We start from the raw sequence: 21,772 nt of genomic DNA, 5'->3' as shown, positions 1-21,772 counted from the left end.
CCGTGCTCACTGCCCCGTGTCCTAACTCACACCGTTCACCCATCACCCCGTGCTCACTGCCCCGTGTCCTAACTCACACCCAGTCCCGTTCACCCCTCACCCCGTGCTCACTGCCCCGTGTCCTAACTCACACCGTTCACCCATCACCCCGTGCTCACTGCCCCGTGTCCTAACTCACACCGTTCACCCATCACCCCCTGTGCTCACTGCCCCGTGTCCTAACTCACACCGTTCACCCATCACCCCGTGCTCACTGCCCCGTGTCCTAACTCACACCGTTCACCCATCACCCCGTGCTCACTGCCCCGTGTCCTAACTCACACCGTTCACCCATCACCCCGTGCTCACTGCCCCGTGTCCTAACTCACCCCCCGTGCTCACTGCCCTGTGCCCTAACTCACCCAGTCCCGTTCACCCATCACCCCCCGTGCTCACTGCCCCGTGTCCTAACTCTCACCCAATCCCGTTCACCCATCACCCCCTGTGCTCACTGCCCCGTGTCCTAACTCTCACCCAGTCCCGTTCACCCATCACCCCCTGTGCTCACTGCCCCGTGTCCTAACTCTCACCCAGTCCCGTTCACCCATCACCCCCTGTGCTCACTGCCCCGTGTCCTAACTCGCACCCAGTCCCGTTCACCCATCACCCCGTGCTCACTGCCCCGTGTCCTAACTCACACCCAGTCCCGTTCACCCATCACCCCCTGTGCTCACTGCCCCGTGTCCTAACTCGCACCCAGTCCCGTTCACCCATCACCCCGTGCTCACTGCCCCGTGTCCTAACTCACACCCAGTCCCGTTCACCCATCACCCCCTGTGCTCACTGCCCCGTGTCCTAACTCACACCCAGTCCCGTTCATCCATCACCCCCTGTGCTCACTGCCCCGTGTCCTAACTCACACCCAGTCCCGTTCACCCACTGTGCTCACTGCCCCGTGTCCTAACTCGCATCCAGTCCCGTTCACCCATCACCCCCTGTGCTCACTGCCCCGTGTCCTAACTCACACCCAGTCCCGTTCACCCACTGTGCTCACTGCCCCGTGTCCTAACTCGCACCCAGTCCCGTTCACCCATCACCCCCTGTGCTCACAGACCTACATTGGCTCCCGGTCCGGCAACGTCTCGATTTCAAAATTCTCAGCCTTGTTTTCAAATCCCTCCATGGCCTCGCCCCTCCCTATAAGGAGATATTAGGACAGGGTCAAAGAGGTAGGCTTTAAGGAGCGTCTTAAAAGGAGGAAAGAGAGGTGGAGAGGTTTAGGGAGGGAATTCCAGAGCTTGGGGCCCAGGCAGCTGAAGGCACGGCCGCCATTGGTCGAGTGATGGAAATTGGGGATGCTCAAGAGGCCAGAGTTTGAGGAGCGTAGAGATCTCGGGGGGGGGGGGGGGGGGGGGGGGGGGTGGGTTGTAGGGCTGGAGGAGGTCAGAAACAGGGAGGGGCGAGGCCATGGAGGGATTTAGACATGAGGCTGTTAAGTAAACCTGTTTTTTTTTAATTTTTTTTTTTATAAAAGTGGGTCGCAGCAAGTCGCTGCAAATGCACAAGTCTTGGATGTCGAGCAGGATATCACACCGCTTTCTCATGGAGCCCTGACATCCAGCGGGCTGAGGAGACCTCCCATCCGTCTTGGCTGTATTCCAGTGAAGTGAATGTCAGTGTCTCACCCACTGCAGCCCTAATGTCTCTAATATACCTGCAAACTACTCCAGAGCGAGGCTGGCTAGCTAGAATCGTAAAGTAATCAGGGTCCTTTACAGGCCAACACAAATCACTGACCTTCCCCAACATGGAGCAGCGCCTTTGAAATCCAACATGTTCCTCTTAAATAGGAACAAAGGTTAAATAAAATAGAGAGGTACATTTAGGCTGTGGAAAAATATGGCGTGTTGGCCTCTCATTACACGTTACTAGTTAATCTTTCCCCATGTCCCCTTCAACCGAGAGTTTCCTGTTGAACGTGATTAATGTTTCAGAGGAATCACCTTTGTCAACACAAGCCTTGAATCAACAGTTGCTTCTTACCTGGCTTCTTTGTACAATCTTAAATCCAGTCCTGGGTTTGCACCTGTGAATCCCAATCCCAACTACAGGTTACTACTGAGCTCAGCACTCCTTCATGATATACCTACCACACTTCACAGCTGGAGGGGAAAAGGGGACTCAGCAGAAACCCGGGTCAGACCCCATCTGCGTTCAGTTCTGGGCCCCGCACCTCAGGAAGGATATCTCGGTCTTGGAGGGGAGCAGCGCAGATTCACCAGAATGATCCCGGGGCTTAGAGGATTACATTATGAGAACAGGTATAAACTAGGCTGGCATTCCCTCGAGTATAAAAGATTAAGGGGTGATCTAATTGAGGTGTTGAGAAGAGAAAGAAAAACTATTTCCTCTGGTGGGGTTGGAGGAGGGGAGGGGGGACAGAGGGAGCCCAGAACAAGGGGGCAGGACCTTAACATTAGAGCCAGGCTATTCAGGGGTGAGGTCAGGAAGCACTTCTTCACACAAAGGGTGGCAGAACTCTGGAAACTCTCCCCTAATAACCTGTTGGGGCTGGGGGGTCAATTCAAAATTTCCAAACAGATAGATTTTTGTTAGGCAAGGGATTGAAGGGCTAGGGAACCAAGGCGGGTAAATGGAGTTAAGATACAGATCAACGTGATCTAATTGAATGGCGGAGCAGGCTCGAGGGGCTGAACGGCCTCCTCCTATTCCTATGGTCTCAGGTCTCGTGTTAGCGCATTTCAGCCAACTCTGCACGGATGACAATTGGGCTCAGTCTGTCTGATAGTGTCTCGGCACCTTATTCCCCACTCTCCCCGCGCGCCCCCCCATTCCCCACTCGCGCCTCATCCACGCCATGGACAATTGATCTGCCCTGTTTCCTACATCTATGCAATAATTCATTGGATGCGAATCACTCTGGGGTGTCCAGAGGGTATGAAAGACATCAGAGTTCATTCTCTGCAGGGCTTTACAAATAAGCCTGCTGCCAAGAGCTGCAAACTCTTGCACTCACAATCAGAATTCAAAAACATAGGAACAAGAACAGGCCATTCAGCCCCTCGAGCCTCTTCCACCATTCAATTAAATCTTGGCTGCTCTGTACCTCAACTCCATTAACCCCCTTTGATCCATGTCCCTCAAGACCCAACAAAAATCTCAGTTTCCGTCCTAAAGCTCCAACTGTCCCCCAGCATCCGCAGCCCTTTAGGGGAGAGCACTCTAGATTGATCACCGAATAGTACAGCACAGGAGGAGGCCATTCAGCCCATCGAGTCTGCACCAGCAACCCGGTGTGTGGAAAGGTGCTTCCCACTTTCCCTCCTGAACAGCCTGGCTCCAATTTTAAGATATGCCCCCATGTTCTGGAATCCCCACCAGAGCAAATCGTTTCTCTGCATCTGCCTGCCGTGGCTCAGTGGGCAGCACCTTCGCCTCAAGAGCCAGAATGTTGTGGGTTCAAGTCCCCCCTCCAGAGACTTGAGCACAAAAATCTAGGCTGACACTCCAGTGCCGCACTGTCCGAGATGTTGTCTTTTCGATGAGACGTTAAACCGAGGCCACGTCTGCCCTCAGGTGGACATTATTTTGAAGAACAGCAGGGGGAGTTCTCCCTGGTGTCCTGGCCAATATTTATCCCTCAATCATCAGTAAAAAAAAGATTACCTGGTCATTATCACAATGCTGTTTGTGGGAGCTTGCTGTGCAAATATTGGCTGACATGTTTCCTACATTACAACAGTGACTACACTTTGAAAAGTACTTCATTGGCTGTAAAGCGCTTTGAGACATCTGATGGTCATGAAAGGTGCTATAGAAATGCAAGTCTTTCTTTTACCCCATCAGCTAATTTTAAACACTGATCAGAACACCTCAATCTTCTATACTTAAGGGAGTACAAGCTAAGTTTATACAAAAAAAGTTTAAAAAACCTCAAGATTGTAGAGACTGGTAGCACCTTGGAATGGAAACTCCCTCTTTGGGCACTTGGTATCAGCGGACACTCCCAGGGCAGGTTAGAGTAAAACACTACACTGCTCCATCAAACACTCAGGTCTGGTACCAGACAGGTTAGATACACATCAATTCAACTCAATCTATCTCAGCCCGAGTACTTTATATGTTTTTGTAAATACTGACTTCCCCAAGTGCAGTCTCACTTCTGACCTCAGCAGGCACATGTCCAAAGACAGGGGGTTTGCTAACACCTCAGAGAAGGTAAAACTGGCAGGTGGAAATTTAACAAGTTCCACTGCTCAGGGACAGATTGGGGAGTTTTACACTGATTCAGAGCCTTGCCCACACCTGACCTAGAAAGCCATCAGTGCAGAGGTTTGACGTTGAACAGGATGTGCCATGGTTCAGTGGGTGGATGGACCTAGTGTGGTGCTGAGCCACACAGACGAGGGAGTCCCCGGAACAAACCAGAGTCTCAGCCTGCTGGGTAACCCCAATGTCACCAAACAGAAGGTCAATACAAGGTGACTCCCTCTCACCACCAAGTCTAACCTGAGGTACAATCAAACTTAAAGTGCAACATAAAACCAGATCAGGATCTTGTGGTCCAATCACACAAGCAAGTGTCTGTGGGGCCCACCAGTCACAAAGTGAGGGAAGAAAAAATAACTGGTGTCAGCACCCTGGAGCTCAGGGTAGGTAGAAAGAATATTGGGCAAGCAACCAGTCCCACTCGAGCACTATCCAGTGAAATACTGGAGCATATGGACAGGATTGGGTTTGGCTTTAATAGTGGCTTCCCCATCTAGGCTCACATGGTTGAACAGCCATTTGGGTGAGGTTTCAGAGCCTGTGGATCATCAACAAGAACCAGCGCCTTCAGGAAAGGAGGGAGAAATACTGGGACCAGAATGGATCTGAGCATTCAGCCCCTCGCCACCCCAAACTCAGGCTAAAGCTAGGACAGTTCAGGCAAGAAAGAAGCCAGGAAATGGTAGAAAGACTCGACATTTCAGGCAGCACCTAAAGAAGATTGGAAGGCTTGATCAATCTCTCTTCAAAGTTCTTTTCAACTTCCCCTTATGTAACTCCACTCTGTCTCCAGTCAGTATCTGCCTTCAGCAGCACCTCCCAAACCTGTACCCTCCACCACCCAGCAGGTCAAGGGCAGCAGGTGCATGGGAACACCATCACCTCCAAGTTTCACACCATTCTAACTTGGACATCCATCGCTGTTCCTAGGATAGAAACAGGAGACGACCATTCTGCCCCTCAAGCCTGCTCCACCATTCAATTAGGTCACTGCTGATCGGTACTTCAACTCTATTCACCTGCCCTTGCTCCATATCACTCGATACCCTTGCCCAACAGAAGTCTATCCATAAAAAGGCATATGGGATACTTATATTCTATGCCTTGGCTAATGAAGGCAAGAGCAGGGAGGTTATGATGGAGCTGTACAAAACACTAGTTAGGTCACAGCTGGAATACTGTGTGCAGTTCTGGTCGCCACACTATATGAAGGATGTGATTGCTTTGGAGAGGGTGCAAAGGAGATTCACCAGGATGTTACCTGGGCTGGAGCGCTTCAGCTATGAAGAGAGACTGGACAGGCTGGGGTTGTTTTCCTTGGAGCAGAGAAGGCTGAGGGGGGACCTGATTGAGGTGTACAAAATTATGAGGGGCATAGATAGGGTGGATAGAAAGGAACTTTTCCCCTTAGTAGAGGGGTCAATAACCAGGGGGCATAGTTTCAAGGTAAGGGGCAGGAGGTTTAGAGGGGATTTGAGGAGAAACTTTTTCACCCAGAGGGTGGTTGGAATCTGGAACTCACTGCCTGAAAGGGTGGTAGAGGCAGGAACCCTCCCAACATTCAAGAAGCATTTAGATGAGCACTTGAAATGCCATAGCATACAAGGCTACGGACCAAATGCTGGAAAATGGGATTAGATTAGACAGGACTTGATGGCCGGCGCGGACACGATGGGCCGAAGGGCCTCTTTCTGTGCTGTATAACTGACCCCCCAGCCTCAGCCTTTAGGGAGAGAGTATTCCAGATTTCTACTACCCTTTGTGAAAGTGCTTCCTGATTCCCTCCTAAATGGCTTGGCTCGAAGATTAAGTCCAATGTTCCCCTTGAGCTGCACGTGGTCTGCAGGTCCCACGCAGCCGGCTCTTGTTTTCAGATAGAAAACCGCACAGGTGTGGAACTTTGAATGGGCCGCACAGCCAGTTAAAGGGGGCGCGTGGCCCCCCCCAAAAATTAACGGGAACATTGGTTATGTCCCCTCTATTTCCTCTGGTGGGGAAATAATCTATCTACCTTATTGAATCTTAAACACCTCGATCAGATCACCCCAAATCTTCTAAACTCAAGGGAACACAAGCCAAGTTTATGCAACCACTCAATTTAACCCTGGAAGCCCTGGTACCCTCAGACACCACTGCTCCAAGTTAGGAATTGAAGCACAGTTCAGTGGTAGGTAGACTGACCAACATCCCTTTACACCACACTTGGGGAAAAGTTGACAATCTGAAACTATTGGGAAATTGACTGAAGCATGGGCTGGGGAGGAAGAGAAAGTGTTAAAAAAAACAAAAAAGGTTCTGCACTTAAAAGACCAACCGTTCAGGCAGTTGAATCTGATATACAGTTTATTAAAAGCACAAAAATACAAGATACAAACACAGAAAGGATGATAGGTTGGCAGATGGAGCCTCCCAAATTAAAGCTGGTCAGTCACACGCTATAAAACGTTTCATTTGAGCCTCGACACCTTTTTACAACAAAAGGCTTTGCCAAACACAAATTTTGAAAAAGAAAACTTGCATCGGTTTAACATTTCGCTCAGCTCACAAAATTGAAACACTCACGGTTAAAACAGCCTCACCATTTAACAGCACGCTCATGTTAAAGGGTTTGGTGTGTTGAAAATCTTCTGCTCGATGAAGACAGGCGCAAGTAAAAAGAAACACGACAAAACAAAAAGTTGAAAAGCTCGAGTTTTGGAATCAGGTTTAAAGAAAGAGGGAAAAACTGGTTTATTTACAGAACGCAAAAAAAACCCATTGCAACACTGCTCGGGATTAATGCTGGTTCGAAACCAGGTCTGAAAGTGTTTTAATCCAGAGCAGTTACTTGGGGCGGTTTCAACGATCACTGCACCTGGCTGCAACTGAATGGAAGCGAGAAGTTGGAAAGGGAAAGGTGGAGGGGAAATAATTCCATCTTGTGCTCCTGTGGGGACCAGAGCTTTTAACTTTCCGTTCAGGTACGAGTCGCTATTCCTTGTCCTAGGAGTGTGAAATACCGAATTAAAAAAAAACACAAGATTACTACACTCGTTCAATGCTCTGCATTTTAAACTGGGTGGCAACATGCACACAGAGAATCAACACAATGACAAGTTCCAATAGAGGTCTTCGATTTTATGCCCGTGGAGGCTTTGGACGAATTAAGATTCCTGCAGATTTGGTAAATGGCTCGTGTTCTTGATCCGTATTGCGCACATTAAACTTAAGGATAAATATTTATTTCTTAACCAAATTTAAAACCGGTTGAGATTTTGCAATCGCCAATAGACGCGGGATAGATAGGTTGTAAAAAAAACAAACTCTTCCCATTGCAAGAAAACTGGCGTTTAAAACAATTTCAAGTCTATGGGTCCCACCGCTCCAAAAAGAGGAGAGAAGTCATTGCCCGTTTAAGAGAGTAGGCTCAGCTTTTTTCTTTTAAAAAAGATGAGAAACTTTGGAAACGGCTTTTAAAAAACCGGGATTCAACATAATTTGCTTAAAAAAAACACAACAGGAACTGGTGTGAGAAAAAAAGTTATGCCATTAAGTTGAAAAAGCCAATTCCGCAATGTATGTTGGAGGGGGGAATCGGTGCATTGCCCCTTTAAAAAAAGCGCCGGGCTGCGTCACGTGACGCCGCCAGCCCCCATTCAACCCAACGGCGGCGTCAGAGAGTCTGAGGCCATTTAAAGGGACCGCGGCCCTCTTAAAGCAACACCGCCAATTCAGCACCAGTCCGGGGGGGGGGGGGGGGGGGGGGGGAAAGAGAGAAGAGAATCTCACATTTCTAACTTTTCATTTTGCCTTATTAAAAATACCGTATTCTTCACCATCCCCACTCCACCCTCTAAGGATTTACGAACCCAGGTCAACCATTCAATTTCCAAAGGGGTTTTGAGTTACTGACCTCTCTCTATATATTATTATATATATAAAAAAAGTCTTGGAAAGAAATTGTAAACCATTTGCTCTGACCCAATACTGTTCCTCTTGATAAAAACAAAATAAAAGAACATTTTTTTCCGCCTCCCCATTGGAAGTGAGGTCCAGATTTGTTCTCCCCATTTATAATAAAATAATAAAGACCCACACACGCCCCACACACTCAACTCACTCACAACTCACTCACTCTCAGAAAGCCACAATCGCTCGAGTCCAAGCTCCTAAACTGGCGAGCGCCTGTTTGCTGCATAATTGCTGGTTCTGTTTGACTTCTGGCTGAAGCAACTGCTCCGAGTCCGCCCGGCTCACCAAGCCCGAGAAACCCGAGCCGAAGATGGAGATGAGGTTGGAGATGTTGGAGGGGTCCGTGCAGTCCAAGCCCGAGCCCTGGCCCGAGCCCTCCTCCAGCCTCACCCGCTTGAGGGGCGAGAAGTCCTCGGCTTCACCCGGGTCAAAGCTGCCAGAGCCCGACTTGCGCTTCCTGCCGCCCGCTGCTGTGCCGGGGCCACTGGCGCAGCCACAGGCGCAGTCCTGGAGGAAGCCGTTGTCCACCGTGGTGACCGTGTGAGTGTCCAGGTCCAGCACCGTGGTCTTGGTACAGTGGCTCCCAGCGCCTGCAGAAGGCTCGTAGTTGGTGCCCGGGTAGGCAGCCGAGCAGGCGAGCCGGTACAGAGGCTCGGCTTCCTTGCTGAGTGGGATGTCCATGTGCCCAGGCTGGTGGCGATGATGGTCCTCCTCTATCTCCACCACCACCTCCTCCTGTCCACCAGCACCAGCGCTCCCCTCCACCATCTCTTCGGCCACTTGCAGCGGCTGGCCAGCCCCTGGGACCTCTCCCGAGAGGTCCAGCATGTCCTCGTACTGGTGCATGCCGTAGATCTCGGCGTACTTCTCGCTCATGTAGACTTGCCGGGCGTTCCGGAGCACGTAGGACACCAGGAGGTTCTTGTGCAGCTTGATGCCCCCTCTCTGAGTTCTGGAATTATGAATCTTGCGGAGAGAGATGGTGATCAAGCTTTGTGCATTGACGGCACAATCCATCATGATCCACCGCTGCAGCTCCCCCCGCAATGAACAAGCCACTTCTAAGTTGCAAAAAAAAGAAAAATATTAATAATCTAGTCCTGTTGTTGGGGGGGGGGGGGCGGGAGGGGAGCTGAGCTTTGCACAGAAGCCCCTCTTTCTTTTTGAGTGCCTGTGTGTTCCCTACCAACAATACGCCTCCTGCACTAACACTGCGAGCAATAAGGGGTTTGAGTGCAAGGCACAGCATTTATATGGCATGAATGAGTCATTTGCAATCTTCTCTGGCCACTCAGACTGCAGGATCCGGGGCTGATAGACATCAGCACCCCGCCTCCCTGTGCACCAGCGGCCAATGCCAGCGAGGCGGTTCCTCATTGCTGTTTAAATCCAGTGTGAATGCTTAACTGACACAGGCAAGGCTAAGAGGAAAAAAAATCCCTTCACCAGCGAACTCAGGCACTGAGCGCACAAGCTTAGCAGAGAAAAGCTTCACTCCTTCCTCTGAATCCCGCACCAAATACTATCAACAGCAAACGGGCTAGCTTTATTCTAACATTTAGCAATGATTACATCAAGATTCAAATGTGTTTAGAAGAGAGAATGGTCCCTCTATTTATCCCAATTTAATTAAAAATTCATTGCTTAATTGTTTTTTTTATATTCTTATGTTAAATAGTCGGAATCATCTCCACATTTGCAAATTAATGAGGGAATCTAATTTGGAGAGGGTTATTGTTCCATTTTTAATTTCTTTCTGTCCGGTTTCTCTACCTCTCTGCTGATTCAGACACGGGTTCCGCAGGCAGGCCGGGTGCCACAGCCGGTGACTCCCTCATCGAGTGTGAGTCTCGGCAGGAAGTGTTGGTTATTCGACTCTGGGCAACCCAATCCCGCCTACACACACCGACTCACACTCACCGACTCACACTCACCGACTCACACTCACCGACTCACACGCACCGGCTCACATTCACCGACTCACATACACTGGCTCACACTCACCGACTCACAATCACCGGCTCACACTCACCGACTCACAATCACCGGCTCACACTCACCGACTCACAATCACCGACTCACACACACCGGCTCACACTCACCGACTCACACTCACCGACTCACACTCACCGACTGACACTCACTGACTCACACACACCGGCTCACACACACCGACTCACACTCACCGACTCACACTCACTGACTCACACACACCGGCTCACACACACGGGCTCACACTCACCGACTCACACACACCGGCTCACACTCACCGGCTCACAATCACCTACTCACACTCACCGGCTCACACACACCGACTCACACACACCGGCTCACACTCACCAGCTCACACTCACTGACTCACACTCACTGGCTCACAATCACCTACTCACACTCACTGACTCACACTCACCGGCTCACACTCACCGACTCACACTCACTGACTCACACTCACTGACTCACACTCACCGACTCACACACACTGACTCACACACACACTGACTCACACTAACTGGCTCACACTCACCGACTCACACTCACCGACTCACACTCACCGGCTCACAGTCACCTACTCACACTCACCGGCTCACACTCACCGACTCACACTCACTGACTCACACTCACCGACTCACACACACTGACACACACACACTGACTCACACTGACCGGCTCACACTCACCGACTCACACTCACTGACTCACACACACACTGGCTCACACTCACCGGCTCACACTCACCAACTCACACTCACTGGCTCACACTCACTGGCTCACATTCACCGGCTCACATACACACTGACTCAGACTAACCGGCTCACACTCACCGGCTCACACTCACCGACTCACACTCACCGGCTCACACTCACCGACTCACACACACTGACTCACACTCACCGACTCACACGCACCGGCGCACACTCACCGGCTCACACTCACCGACTCACACTCACCTACACACACTCACTGGCTCACACTCACCGACTCACACTCACTGACTCACACTCACCGACTCACATACACTGACTCACACACACACTGACTCACACCTACCTGCTCACACTCACCGACTCACACTCACCGACTCAGAATCACCGACTCACACACACTGGCTCACACTCACCGACTCACACTCACCGACTCACACTCACCGACTGACACTCACTGACTCACACACACCGGCTCACACACACCGACTCACACTCACCGACTCACACTCACTGACTCACACACACCGGCTCACACACACGGGCTCACACTCACCGACTCACACACACCGGCTCACACTCACCGGCTCACAATCACCTACTCACACTCACCGGCTCACACACACCGACTCACACACACCGGCTCACACTCACCAGCTCACACTCACTGACTCACACTCACTGGCTCACAATCACCTACTCACACTCACTGACTCACACTCACCGGCTCACACTCACCGACTCACACTCACTGACTCACACTCACTGACTCACACTCACCGACTCACACACTCATTGACTCACACTCACCGACTCACACTCACTGACTCACACTCACCGGCTCACGCACACACAGACTCACACTCACCGGCTCACACACATACTGACTCACACTCACCAGCTCACACACACACTGACTCACACTCACTGACTCACACTCACTGGCTCACACTCACCGACTCACACTCACCGGCTCACACACACACTGACTCACACTCACCGACTCACACTCACCGACTCACATTCACCGGCTCACACACACACTGACTCACACTCACCGGCTCACAATCACCTACTCACACTCACCGGCTCACACACACCGGCTCACACACACCGGCTCACACTCACCGGCTCACACTCACTGACCCACACTCACTGGCTCACACTTACTGACTCACACTCACCGACTCACACTCACTGACTCACACTCACCGACTTACACACACTGACTCACACACACACTGACTCACACTAACCGGCTCACACTCACCGACTCACACACACTGACTCACACACACACTGACTCACACTAACCGGCTCACAATCACCTACTCACACTCACTGGCTCACACGCACCGGCTCACACTCACCGACTCGCACACACACACCGGCTCACACTCACCGGCTCACACTCACCGACTCACACTCACCGGCTCACATTCACCTACTCACACTCACCGGCTCACACTCACCGACTCACACTCACTGACTCACACTCACCGACACACATACACTGACTCACACACACACTGACTCACACTAACTGGCTCACACTCACCGACTCACACACACACCGGCTCACACCTACCGGCTCACACTCACCAACTCACACTCACTGGCTCACACTCACCGGCTCACACTCACCGGCTGACATACACACTGACTCAGACTAACTGACTCACACTCACCGGCTCACACTCACCGACTCACACTCACCGGCTCACACTCACTGACTCACACACACTGACTCACACACACACACTGGCTCACACTCACCGACTCACACTCACCGGCTAACACACACACCGACTCACACTCACCGGCTCACACTTACCGACTCACACTCACTGGCTCACACACATCGACTCACACACTTACTGACTCACACTCACTGGCTCACACTCACCAGCTCACACTCACCGACTCACACTCATTGGCTCACACGCATCGACTCACACACTCACTAACTCACACGCACCGACTCACACTCACCAACTCACACTCACTGGCTCACACACACCAACTCACACACTCATTGACTCACACTCACCGACTCACACTCACCAACTCACACACACACTGACTCACTCACCGACTCACACACTCATTGACTCACACTCACCGAATCACACTCACTGACTCACACTCACCGGCTCACACACACACAGACTCACACTCACCGGCTCACACACATACTGACTCACACTCACCAGCTCACACACACACTGACTCACACTCACCGACTCACACTCACTGGCTCACACTCACCGACTCACACTCACCGGCTCACACACACACTGACTCACACACTCATTGACTCACACTCACCGAATCACACTCACTGACTCACACTCACCGGCTCACACACACACAGACTCACACTCACCGGCTCACACACATACTGACTCACACTCACCAGCTCACACACACACTGACTCACACTCACCGACTCACACTCACCGGCTAACACACACACCGACTCACACTCACCGGCTCACACTTACCGACTCACACTCACTGGCTCACACACATCGACTCACACACTTACTGACTCACACTCACTGGCTCACACTCACCAGCTCACACTCACCGACTCACACTCATTGGCTCACACGCATCGACTCACACACTCACTAACTCACACGCACCGACTCACACTCACCAACTCACACTCACTGGCTCACACACACCGACTCACACACTCATTGACTCACACTCACCGACTCACACTCACCAACTCACACACACACTGACTCACTCACCGACTCACACACTCATTGACTCACACTCACCGAATCACACTCACTGACTCACACTCACCGGCTCACACACACACAGACTCACACTCACCGGCTCACACACATACTGACTCACACTCACCAGCTCACACACACACTGACTCACACTCACCGACTCACACTCACTGGCTCACACTCACCGACTCACACTCACCGGCTCACACACACACTGACTCACACTCACCGACTCACACTCACCGACTCACATTCACCGGCTCACACACACACTGACTCACACTCACCAGCTCACAATCACCGGCTCACACTCACTGACTCACACTCACCAACTCACACACACATCAATTCACACTCACCGACTCACACTCACCGGCTCTCACACACACTGACTCACACTCACCGGCTCACAATCACCGTCTCACACACACTGACTCACACTCACCGACTTACACACACCGACTCATACATACACACACCGATTCACACGCTCACACACACTAATACACAGACACACACTCCCACACAGACCCATGCACACACACATGCTCACACACACGCATCCACTCACACATCCCCACACATACATGCTCACACATCCGCACACACACCTATTCATGCTCACACACACACCCACAGACACACCTGCACACATACCCACTCACATACACCCCCTCACACACACACACGGACTCACACACACTGACTCACACACACACACTGACTCACACACACTGACTCACACACACACTGACTCACACACACTGACACACACACACACTGACTCACACACACTGACTCACACTGACTCACACACACACACTGACTCACACACAATACAATACAATAATACAATACAAATCGCTTTATTGGCATGATAAGGTACATCTTATGTTGCCAAAGCATCAAAATACATTTATGGTTGAACACATAAACGCGGTTCCATTCATACAGTGTATAAACAGGTATATCCCTGAGTTTATAAATATACATTCGCCTTGTTTATATATATTCTTGTCTTAGTTTACTGGTTGTCCCTCTGTTCATGGCAAGCTGTAACATAGTGTGCCGCCAGTGTTACACAGCTTCTCTCCTCCCCCAGTAGGAATGGGAGTTTTTGGTTGTCAGTCAGATTTCTGAATTCAGGGCATATTTGTGAGAATTTTTGGTAGAAATTCTCTCTGATGCCCTGATATTTTCCACAGGCTGTGAGGAAGTGCATCTCTGTCTCAACTACTCCCTGACTGCAGTGAGAGCATATCCTGTCTTCTCTTGGCAGCCTGGTCTGCCTGTGTCTGCCTTTTCCGATCGCTAGGCTATGTTCGCTAAGTCTGTACCTTGTCAAGGTTCTTCTCAGTTTGTTATCCTTTACCATGGTCAGGTAATCAGCTATGTTGTATTGTCTGTTTAGGGCCAAGTAGCAATTGAGTTTGCTTTGGGTTTTTGTTGTTTCTGCCCAATATGACAGATATTTTTCCTTTTGCTTAGCGACGATTGTGTTGGGTCGAATTCTTTGTGTTACCCTGTCACTGTCCTGGGACTGGTTATTGTTAGTATTGTTATTAGTTACTTTATTGAGTCCCAGGACTAGTTGACTGAGGGTATTCTTCTTTATGGTCAGCTCTTGGCATTTCAGGGCGTCGTAGTGATAGCATTGGGGGTTGCTCATTTGTAGGTGATTCCAAAATTTGGTGGCTCTTTTTTGGATAGTGATTATTAATGGGTATTGGCCTAGTTCCGCCCTGCATGCGTTGTTTACTGTTTTCCTTTGAGTCCGGAGGATACTTTTACAGAATTCCGCATGTAGGATCTCAATTGGGTGTTTGTCCCATTTTGCAAAATCTTGTTGTGTTAGTGGTCCCCAGACCTCACTGCCATAGAGTGCAATTGGTTCAATTACTGATTTGAAAATTTTGAGCCAAATGCTAATTGGGATTTCTATTTGGATTGATTTTTTGATGGCATAGAAAGCCCTTCTTGCTTTCTCTTTCAGTTCATTCACAGCCAGTTTGAAGTTTCCCGTAGAACTGATTTTTAAGCCCAAGTATGTGTAGTGAGTGGTTTGTTCAATTTTGGTTGTTCCTACTGTGAAATTTATTGTGGGTCCATGTTGTTTGGATCTTTGCTGGAACACAAGGACTTTGGTTTTTTGGGGATTTATTGTCAGGGCCCAAGTCTGGCAGTACGACTCCAGCAGGTCCAGGTTCTGCTGTAGACCCTCCTTAGTTGGTGACAGCAGAACCAGGTCGTCGGCATAGAGGAGGAATTTAACCTTGGATTCATATAGGGTGAGGCCGGGTGCTGTAGATTGTTCAAGTAGTTTTGCCAATCCATTAATGTAAATATTAAAGAGTGTCGGTGAGATTGGTGAGCCCTGCGTCACCCCCCGCCCCTGTGGGAAGTATTTTGTTTGTTTGTCTCCAATTTTAACTGCACATTTATTGTTTGTATACATTGATTTAATTACATCATATGTTTTCCCTCCTACCCCGCTTTCGATAAGTTTCAGGAATAAACCGTCATGCCAGATGGAGTCGAAAGCCTTCTGGAAATCTACAAAGCATGCGTAGATTTTGCTTTTGTTATGGTGAACGTGTTTGTCAATTAGGGTCTGTAGGGTGAAGATATGATCGGATGTTCTATAGTTTGGCAGGAATCCAATTTGGCTTTTACTCAAGACATTGTGCTCTTCAAGGAAGTTTATAAGTCTTTTGTTTATGATGCTACAGAATACCTTCCCCAGGTTACTGTTTACACAGATGCCTCGATAGTTGTTTGGGTCGATTTTGTCCCCACTTTTGTATATGGGTGTTATGAGTCCTTTGTTCCAGATGTCAGGGAAATAACCGACACTCAGAACCAAGTTGAAGAGTTTTAGGATAGCCAGTTTCAGTTTGTCGTCTGCGTGTTTAATCATCTCGTTTAGTATGCCGTCTGTCCCGCAAGCTTTTCCTGGTCGCAGGTCCTTGAGTTTTTCAAGAAGTTCTTTTTCTGTTATTATGGCGTCTAGCGGGTTTTGGTTGTCTTTTATGGCCATTTCAAGCTTTTCCAGTTTTTTGCGTATTTGGTGTTGCTCTGGTCTTAGTGTGTTTTTCTGGTATAATTTTTCAAAGTGGTTTACCCATGTGTCCCCATTTTGAATGGACAAATCGTCGTGTTGTTTTTTGTGTAGTGTTTTCAAGTTGTCCCAGAAACAATTCGACTCAATGGATTCCTCCATGGAGCTGAGTGTATTCTTAATAAATTGCTCTTTTTTGGTCCTGAGTGTGTTTCTGTATTGTGTTAGCGTCTGACAATAAGTAAGGCGTAATTCCTCGTTTTCTGGATGTCTGTGTTTTTGGTTTGACAGTTTTCTAAGTTTTTTCCTCATGTTATGGCAATCTGGGTCAAACCATTTTTCATAGTTTTTTGTTTTGGGTTTGTTCTTGCGAGCTTTCAAGTTTGCATTTGTTGCCAAATTATCAAAAATATTGTTTAGTTTACTAACTGCCCGGTTTACGCCTTCTTTATTGTGAGTGTATATGTTATCCAGAAAGGTGTCTAAGAGAGCTTGAGTTGATGCATTGCTAATTGTTTTCTGGTATTTTTCCGTGTCATTTTTGGCCCATCTGTACGATTTTTTGGTGTTGTACAGTTTACTGGGTTGTGTTTCTATGTTGTTTGTTTCTGTCTTTTTGAGAAACATAGTAATTTGGCTGTGATCTGACAGTGTTGTTTGTGGTTTGACTGTGAATGCTCTGAAAGAGGATGGGTCCAAGTCTGTAATCATATAGTCTACTGTGCTGCAGCCAAGAGGTGAGCAGTAGGTCGATCTTCCTAGGAGGTCTCCTATGAACCTACCATTGACAATGTACAGACCCAGGTTTCGACACACTGACTCACACACACACTGACTCACACACACACTGACTCACACACACACTGACTCACACACACACATTGACTCACACACACACACTGACTCACACACATTGACTCACACACACACACTGACTCACACATGTAATGTATATACCTTTAAGGGGGGTGTAGTGATCAATAGCATGTCATTCTATAGTGGACACTAGGTGGAGCTGTGTAGAGCTGTATATAGCTGTATGTATAAGACTACACTACCCAGCTGTATGATATTAAGACTACATTACCCATGAGGCACTAGGCTACCCACAAGGCAGCAGTCAAGATGGAAGCCTCTACAAGATGCTGTACAAGTCCACATGTGCTCAAATAAAGTAACTAGCAAAAGCTAGCTGTGTTCATAATAAGAATGTCTAGTTATTAATGAACATAACATGGTACCAGGGTGGTGAAGATCTGCTGAAAATTGTGAAAAGCGACATGGAGAATTTGAAGACACCAAAGCATTTGAAACTCACAGAAAAAATCGACTACAATTGGCAGACTTTTAAACAGCAATTCGAACTCTACATTGCAGCCATCGGATTCGGTACGAAGCCAGACGCAAGGAAGATAGCATTGCTGCTTACGGTTGCAGGCCCACAGGCGATAGAGGTATTTAATACATTTGTATTTAATCCAGCGGAGAACAGAGACAAATTAGACGATGTGCTACAGAAATGTGATGCACATTGTTCTCCCAAAAAGAATGAGACGTATGAAAGATACATCTTCCGTTCTCGGACACAGCAACAAAATGAGACTTTTGATAGCTTTATAACTGATCTGAAACTGAAAGCACAGACATGTAATTTCTCTGAGCTCAAAGCATCCATGATTCATGACCAGATTATGTTTGGTATGATAAAAAAGTCAGGGAACATCTGTTGAGAGAAACCGAACTAAATTTGGAAAATGCGGTGAAAATATGCCAAGCCAGCGAGCTAGCTCGAAAGCACGCGCAGACTTTCAGTGAAATCAATAATGATGCGATTGTAATGAGTGATAATGCTGCTGTCGGTGCTGTGTCCTACAAGGGGAAGAAACGTGGGCAGAACAGAAATGAAAAGCAATCGGAGGATGAAATTTTTAATTGTAAACGCTGTGGTTACAAACACCAGTTAAGACAATGCCCAGCGTTTGGAAAAATGTGCACAAAGTGTAATGGAAAGAATCACTTTGCCAAACAATGCTTTTCGAAAGTAAAAACAACGAAAGGGCAACAAGTTAATGTGATTGAGGACACTGATTTAAGTGAGACATTTTTTGTAGGAATGGTGTCATGTGACTGTAGTGTATGTAACTGTTCTACCTTTAAGAGAACTATTGTATGTAACCGTTCACCTTTAAGAGAACTATTTTAGGTGTGGCACTACTTTATCCTGGCTGCTGTATACTGTAATACCGACGGTGACCACACCGGTATATAAGTGCTGTGGCAGAATTTATTGGGCAGATTCGCCCTGACCTTCGAATAGTAAAGTCCTGTTTAAGTTACTCTTGTAGTCTGTGTATTACTTTGCTATACAACCCACAGACTTTACAGTGGCGACGAGTTCGATCTTACCCTGCGGCAACAATACTTCTGAAGAAGTAAACGAGCGTCGAGAAGAGGCACCCGCCCTCGTCGTTTTGCTGAGAGAAAACTCGAGTCTGCAGACCAAGAAAGGAGGAAGATTTCAAACACGAAGTCTTCCATCAGCAACAGGCACGGATTGTCCCTTCTGCCACGGTGGCGAGTGAGCCGATCAACACGAGAAGCAAGTCGGCCACGGTGACTGTGAGTAAAGGGAAAATAGAAACAAATAAACGGAGGATAAGGGCGGTGCACTCGACCACGGTCGAGGGGGAAAGGAGCCGGACAGAAGTCGGGCCCAGAGGCGCTGAGACTGGGGCAGCGTGGAGCAGAAGCCGCGGTACAAGCGGGCTGGGGAGCGTTGTGAGACGACTAGACTGCGACGGTGAAAAAGGCCGGACAAATACCGCGACCACGAGGCGCTGTGACCAGGATCGTAAGGCGCGGGAAGATATAAAAATAAATAAGCCACGGAGAACTCAGCTGCAGCCGGGGAGGAAAGCACCGGACTGTGAGAGGGCTGGGAGGCGCGATTGGAGCAAAAAAGGCCGGGCACCTACCGAGGCCGCGAGGCGCTGCGACCGGGATCATAAGGCGCGGAGGCAATAAATAAATAAATAACTAAATAACCCGCGAAGAATCAGCCGCAACCGAGGAGGAAAGGACCGGACTGCGGGAGGTCTGGGAGAGGCGTTTAAAGCCGCTGAGGGAGAGCCGCGCGAGCGGGAGAGACAGAGCCCGAGAGAGAGCGAGCGAGAGCTGAGCGAGCGGGAGAGACAGAGCCCGAGAGAGAGCGCGAGCGAGAGAGACAGAGCCCGAGAGAGAGACCGAGCGAGGTTCCGGCCAGCGGCTTGCAGCAGCTGCCGTGAAGGACCAGGAGCTGGATCTGTCCGACGCCAACTGGTTGACCCCAGCGCCGGTTGCCCCTGCCGAAAAGAAGAAGGGGGGGGGAACAAGGAACGCGATCGGCTTTTCTAGCGCGCGCTTCAGAATAAACTGAAGCCGGCGCACAGGCTACAAACCCCGTAAACCAGCGGTCGTCGCCCGAGGGCAAAGCTTACCCCTCCCACCAGAGGAAGAAGTCAGGAGCGGGAAACCGCCATTTTGCCAGTAGGGGGGAAGAAGACAAGCGCGGGAAACCGCCATTTTGCCAGTAGGCGGGGAAGAAGACAAGCGTGGGAAACCGCCATTTTTGGGGAAAAAAAAGAAAAAGTTAAAAAGTTAAAGAGAAATCCTGTTGTTTCGCAGAAAGATAGTGAGAGATAGTGAAGATGCCTAAGCATGGTAACATCAACAACTTCGATGCCGAGGTGGAAGATTGGGCCACGTACGTAGAACGTATCGAGATATATTGTGAGGCCAATAAAATAGAAGATGATGATAAAGCTATAACCTTGCTAAACTCGATGGGCGCGAAGACATACGGGTTATTGAAGCATCTTCTATCACCAGCTAAACCGGCAGATCAGACTTTCGATAATATTGTTGCTGTTCTGAAGGATCACTTGAACCTCACACCGCTGATGTTGGCGGAACGATTCAAATTTTATGCGAGAACGCAACGGAAAGAGGAAAGCAACGCGGAATACTTGGTCGAACTGCGTAGACTAGCGAAATACTGCCAGTTTGGAGGAAATCTGACAGAGGCATTGCGAGACAAGTTCATGTGCGGGCTGTCGAAGGAAGGAACGCAAAAGCGACTACTCGAAGAGAACGACCTTACACTTGAGAGGGCTGTCCTTATTGCAGCATCGCACGAAGCCGCAGCGAAAGGAACTGCGGAAATGCAGCTAAAGGCAGCGGTACTCAGTGTGGATCAAATTACTTCGGGTACAACGAAATGTTATCGTTGTGGGAAGACAACACACGACCAGAACCAATGCTGGTTTAAAAAACAGGAATGTAGAAAATGTGGCAAACTGGGTCACATAGCTAAAGTATGCCGGTCAGGAAAGAAGACCAACAACCAAAAAAAGCCATCACAGGGAAAGTACAACAAAGTACACAAGGTGGCTGAGAAGAGTTCAGATGAACAGAATTCGGATTCAGACCCAAATGGCCAGGAACTGGGTAGTCTGAGAATTCACAATGTGAGTAAGAAAGCTGACCTACAAACTATCTGGGTCATGCTAAAAATAGCCGGAGTCCAAGTGAAAATGGAGTTGGACACTGGATCAGCCCTATCAGTCATAAATCGAAGGGATTACAACCGGCTATTCTCACATATACCCTTGAGAGATACCAAGTTCGTATTGCAGACATACATGGGGCATAAAGTATACCCCATGGGGAAGATAAGAGTCAAGGTGAGAGACAGGGGCAAAGAACACCCAGGAATGGACTTATATGTACTACCTGAGGGAGGACCACCACTTCTAGGACGGGAGTGGATCAAGAAAATAGACATGGAATGGCACTACCTAAAAGCAATAACGAGTGAGGACTCGGTGCAGACAATCAGCTCAGACTCTGAAACGGATGACGATGAGACCAGCCCAAGTATGAAAGACAAGTCTAAAATGAACTTGCTGACTGAGGTTGGAAAAACGAAGGCGTGCATAAAGGCTTATGCTCCAGAGGAGAACAAAGTTTCAGAACAGAATTCCACTGAACAACAACAACAT

At 49.0% G+C, this 21,772-nt stretch overlaps 1 protein-coding gene across 1 annotated transcript; it reads right to left on the bottom strand.

The window, feature by feature from the left end:
• Positions 1 to 6,594: 6,594 nt before the first annotated feature.
• ier5l (immediate early response 5-like) lies at positions 6,595 to 9,428 on the bottom strand. Its single transcript, XM_085965251.1, has one exon. It carries the CDS (start codon positions 9,238 to 9,240, stop codon positions 8,386 to 8,388), a length of 855 nt encoding a protein of 284 aa, XP_085821377.1. The 5' UTR covers positions 9,241 to 9,428; the 3' UTR covers positions 6,595 to 8,385.
• Positions 9,429 to 21,772: the final 12,344 nt, after the last annotated feature.

Source organism: Somniosus microcephalus, chromosome 23, assembly GCF_052327205.1.
Source record: "Somniosus microcephalus isolate GS21.2 chromosome 23, FLI_Smic_1.0, whole genome shotgun sequence".
Taxonomy (NCBI): Eukaryota; Metazoa; Chordata; class Chondrichthyes; order Squaliformes; family Somniosidae; genus Somniosus; species Somniosus microcephalus.
The sequence above is the reverse complement of the archived record's forward strand: the minus strand, read 5'-3'. Positions and strand labels throughout refer to the sequence as shown.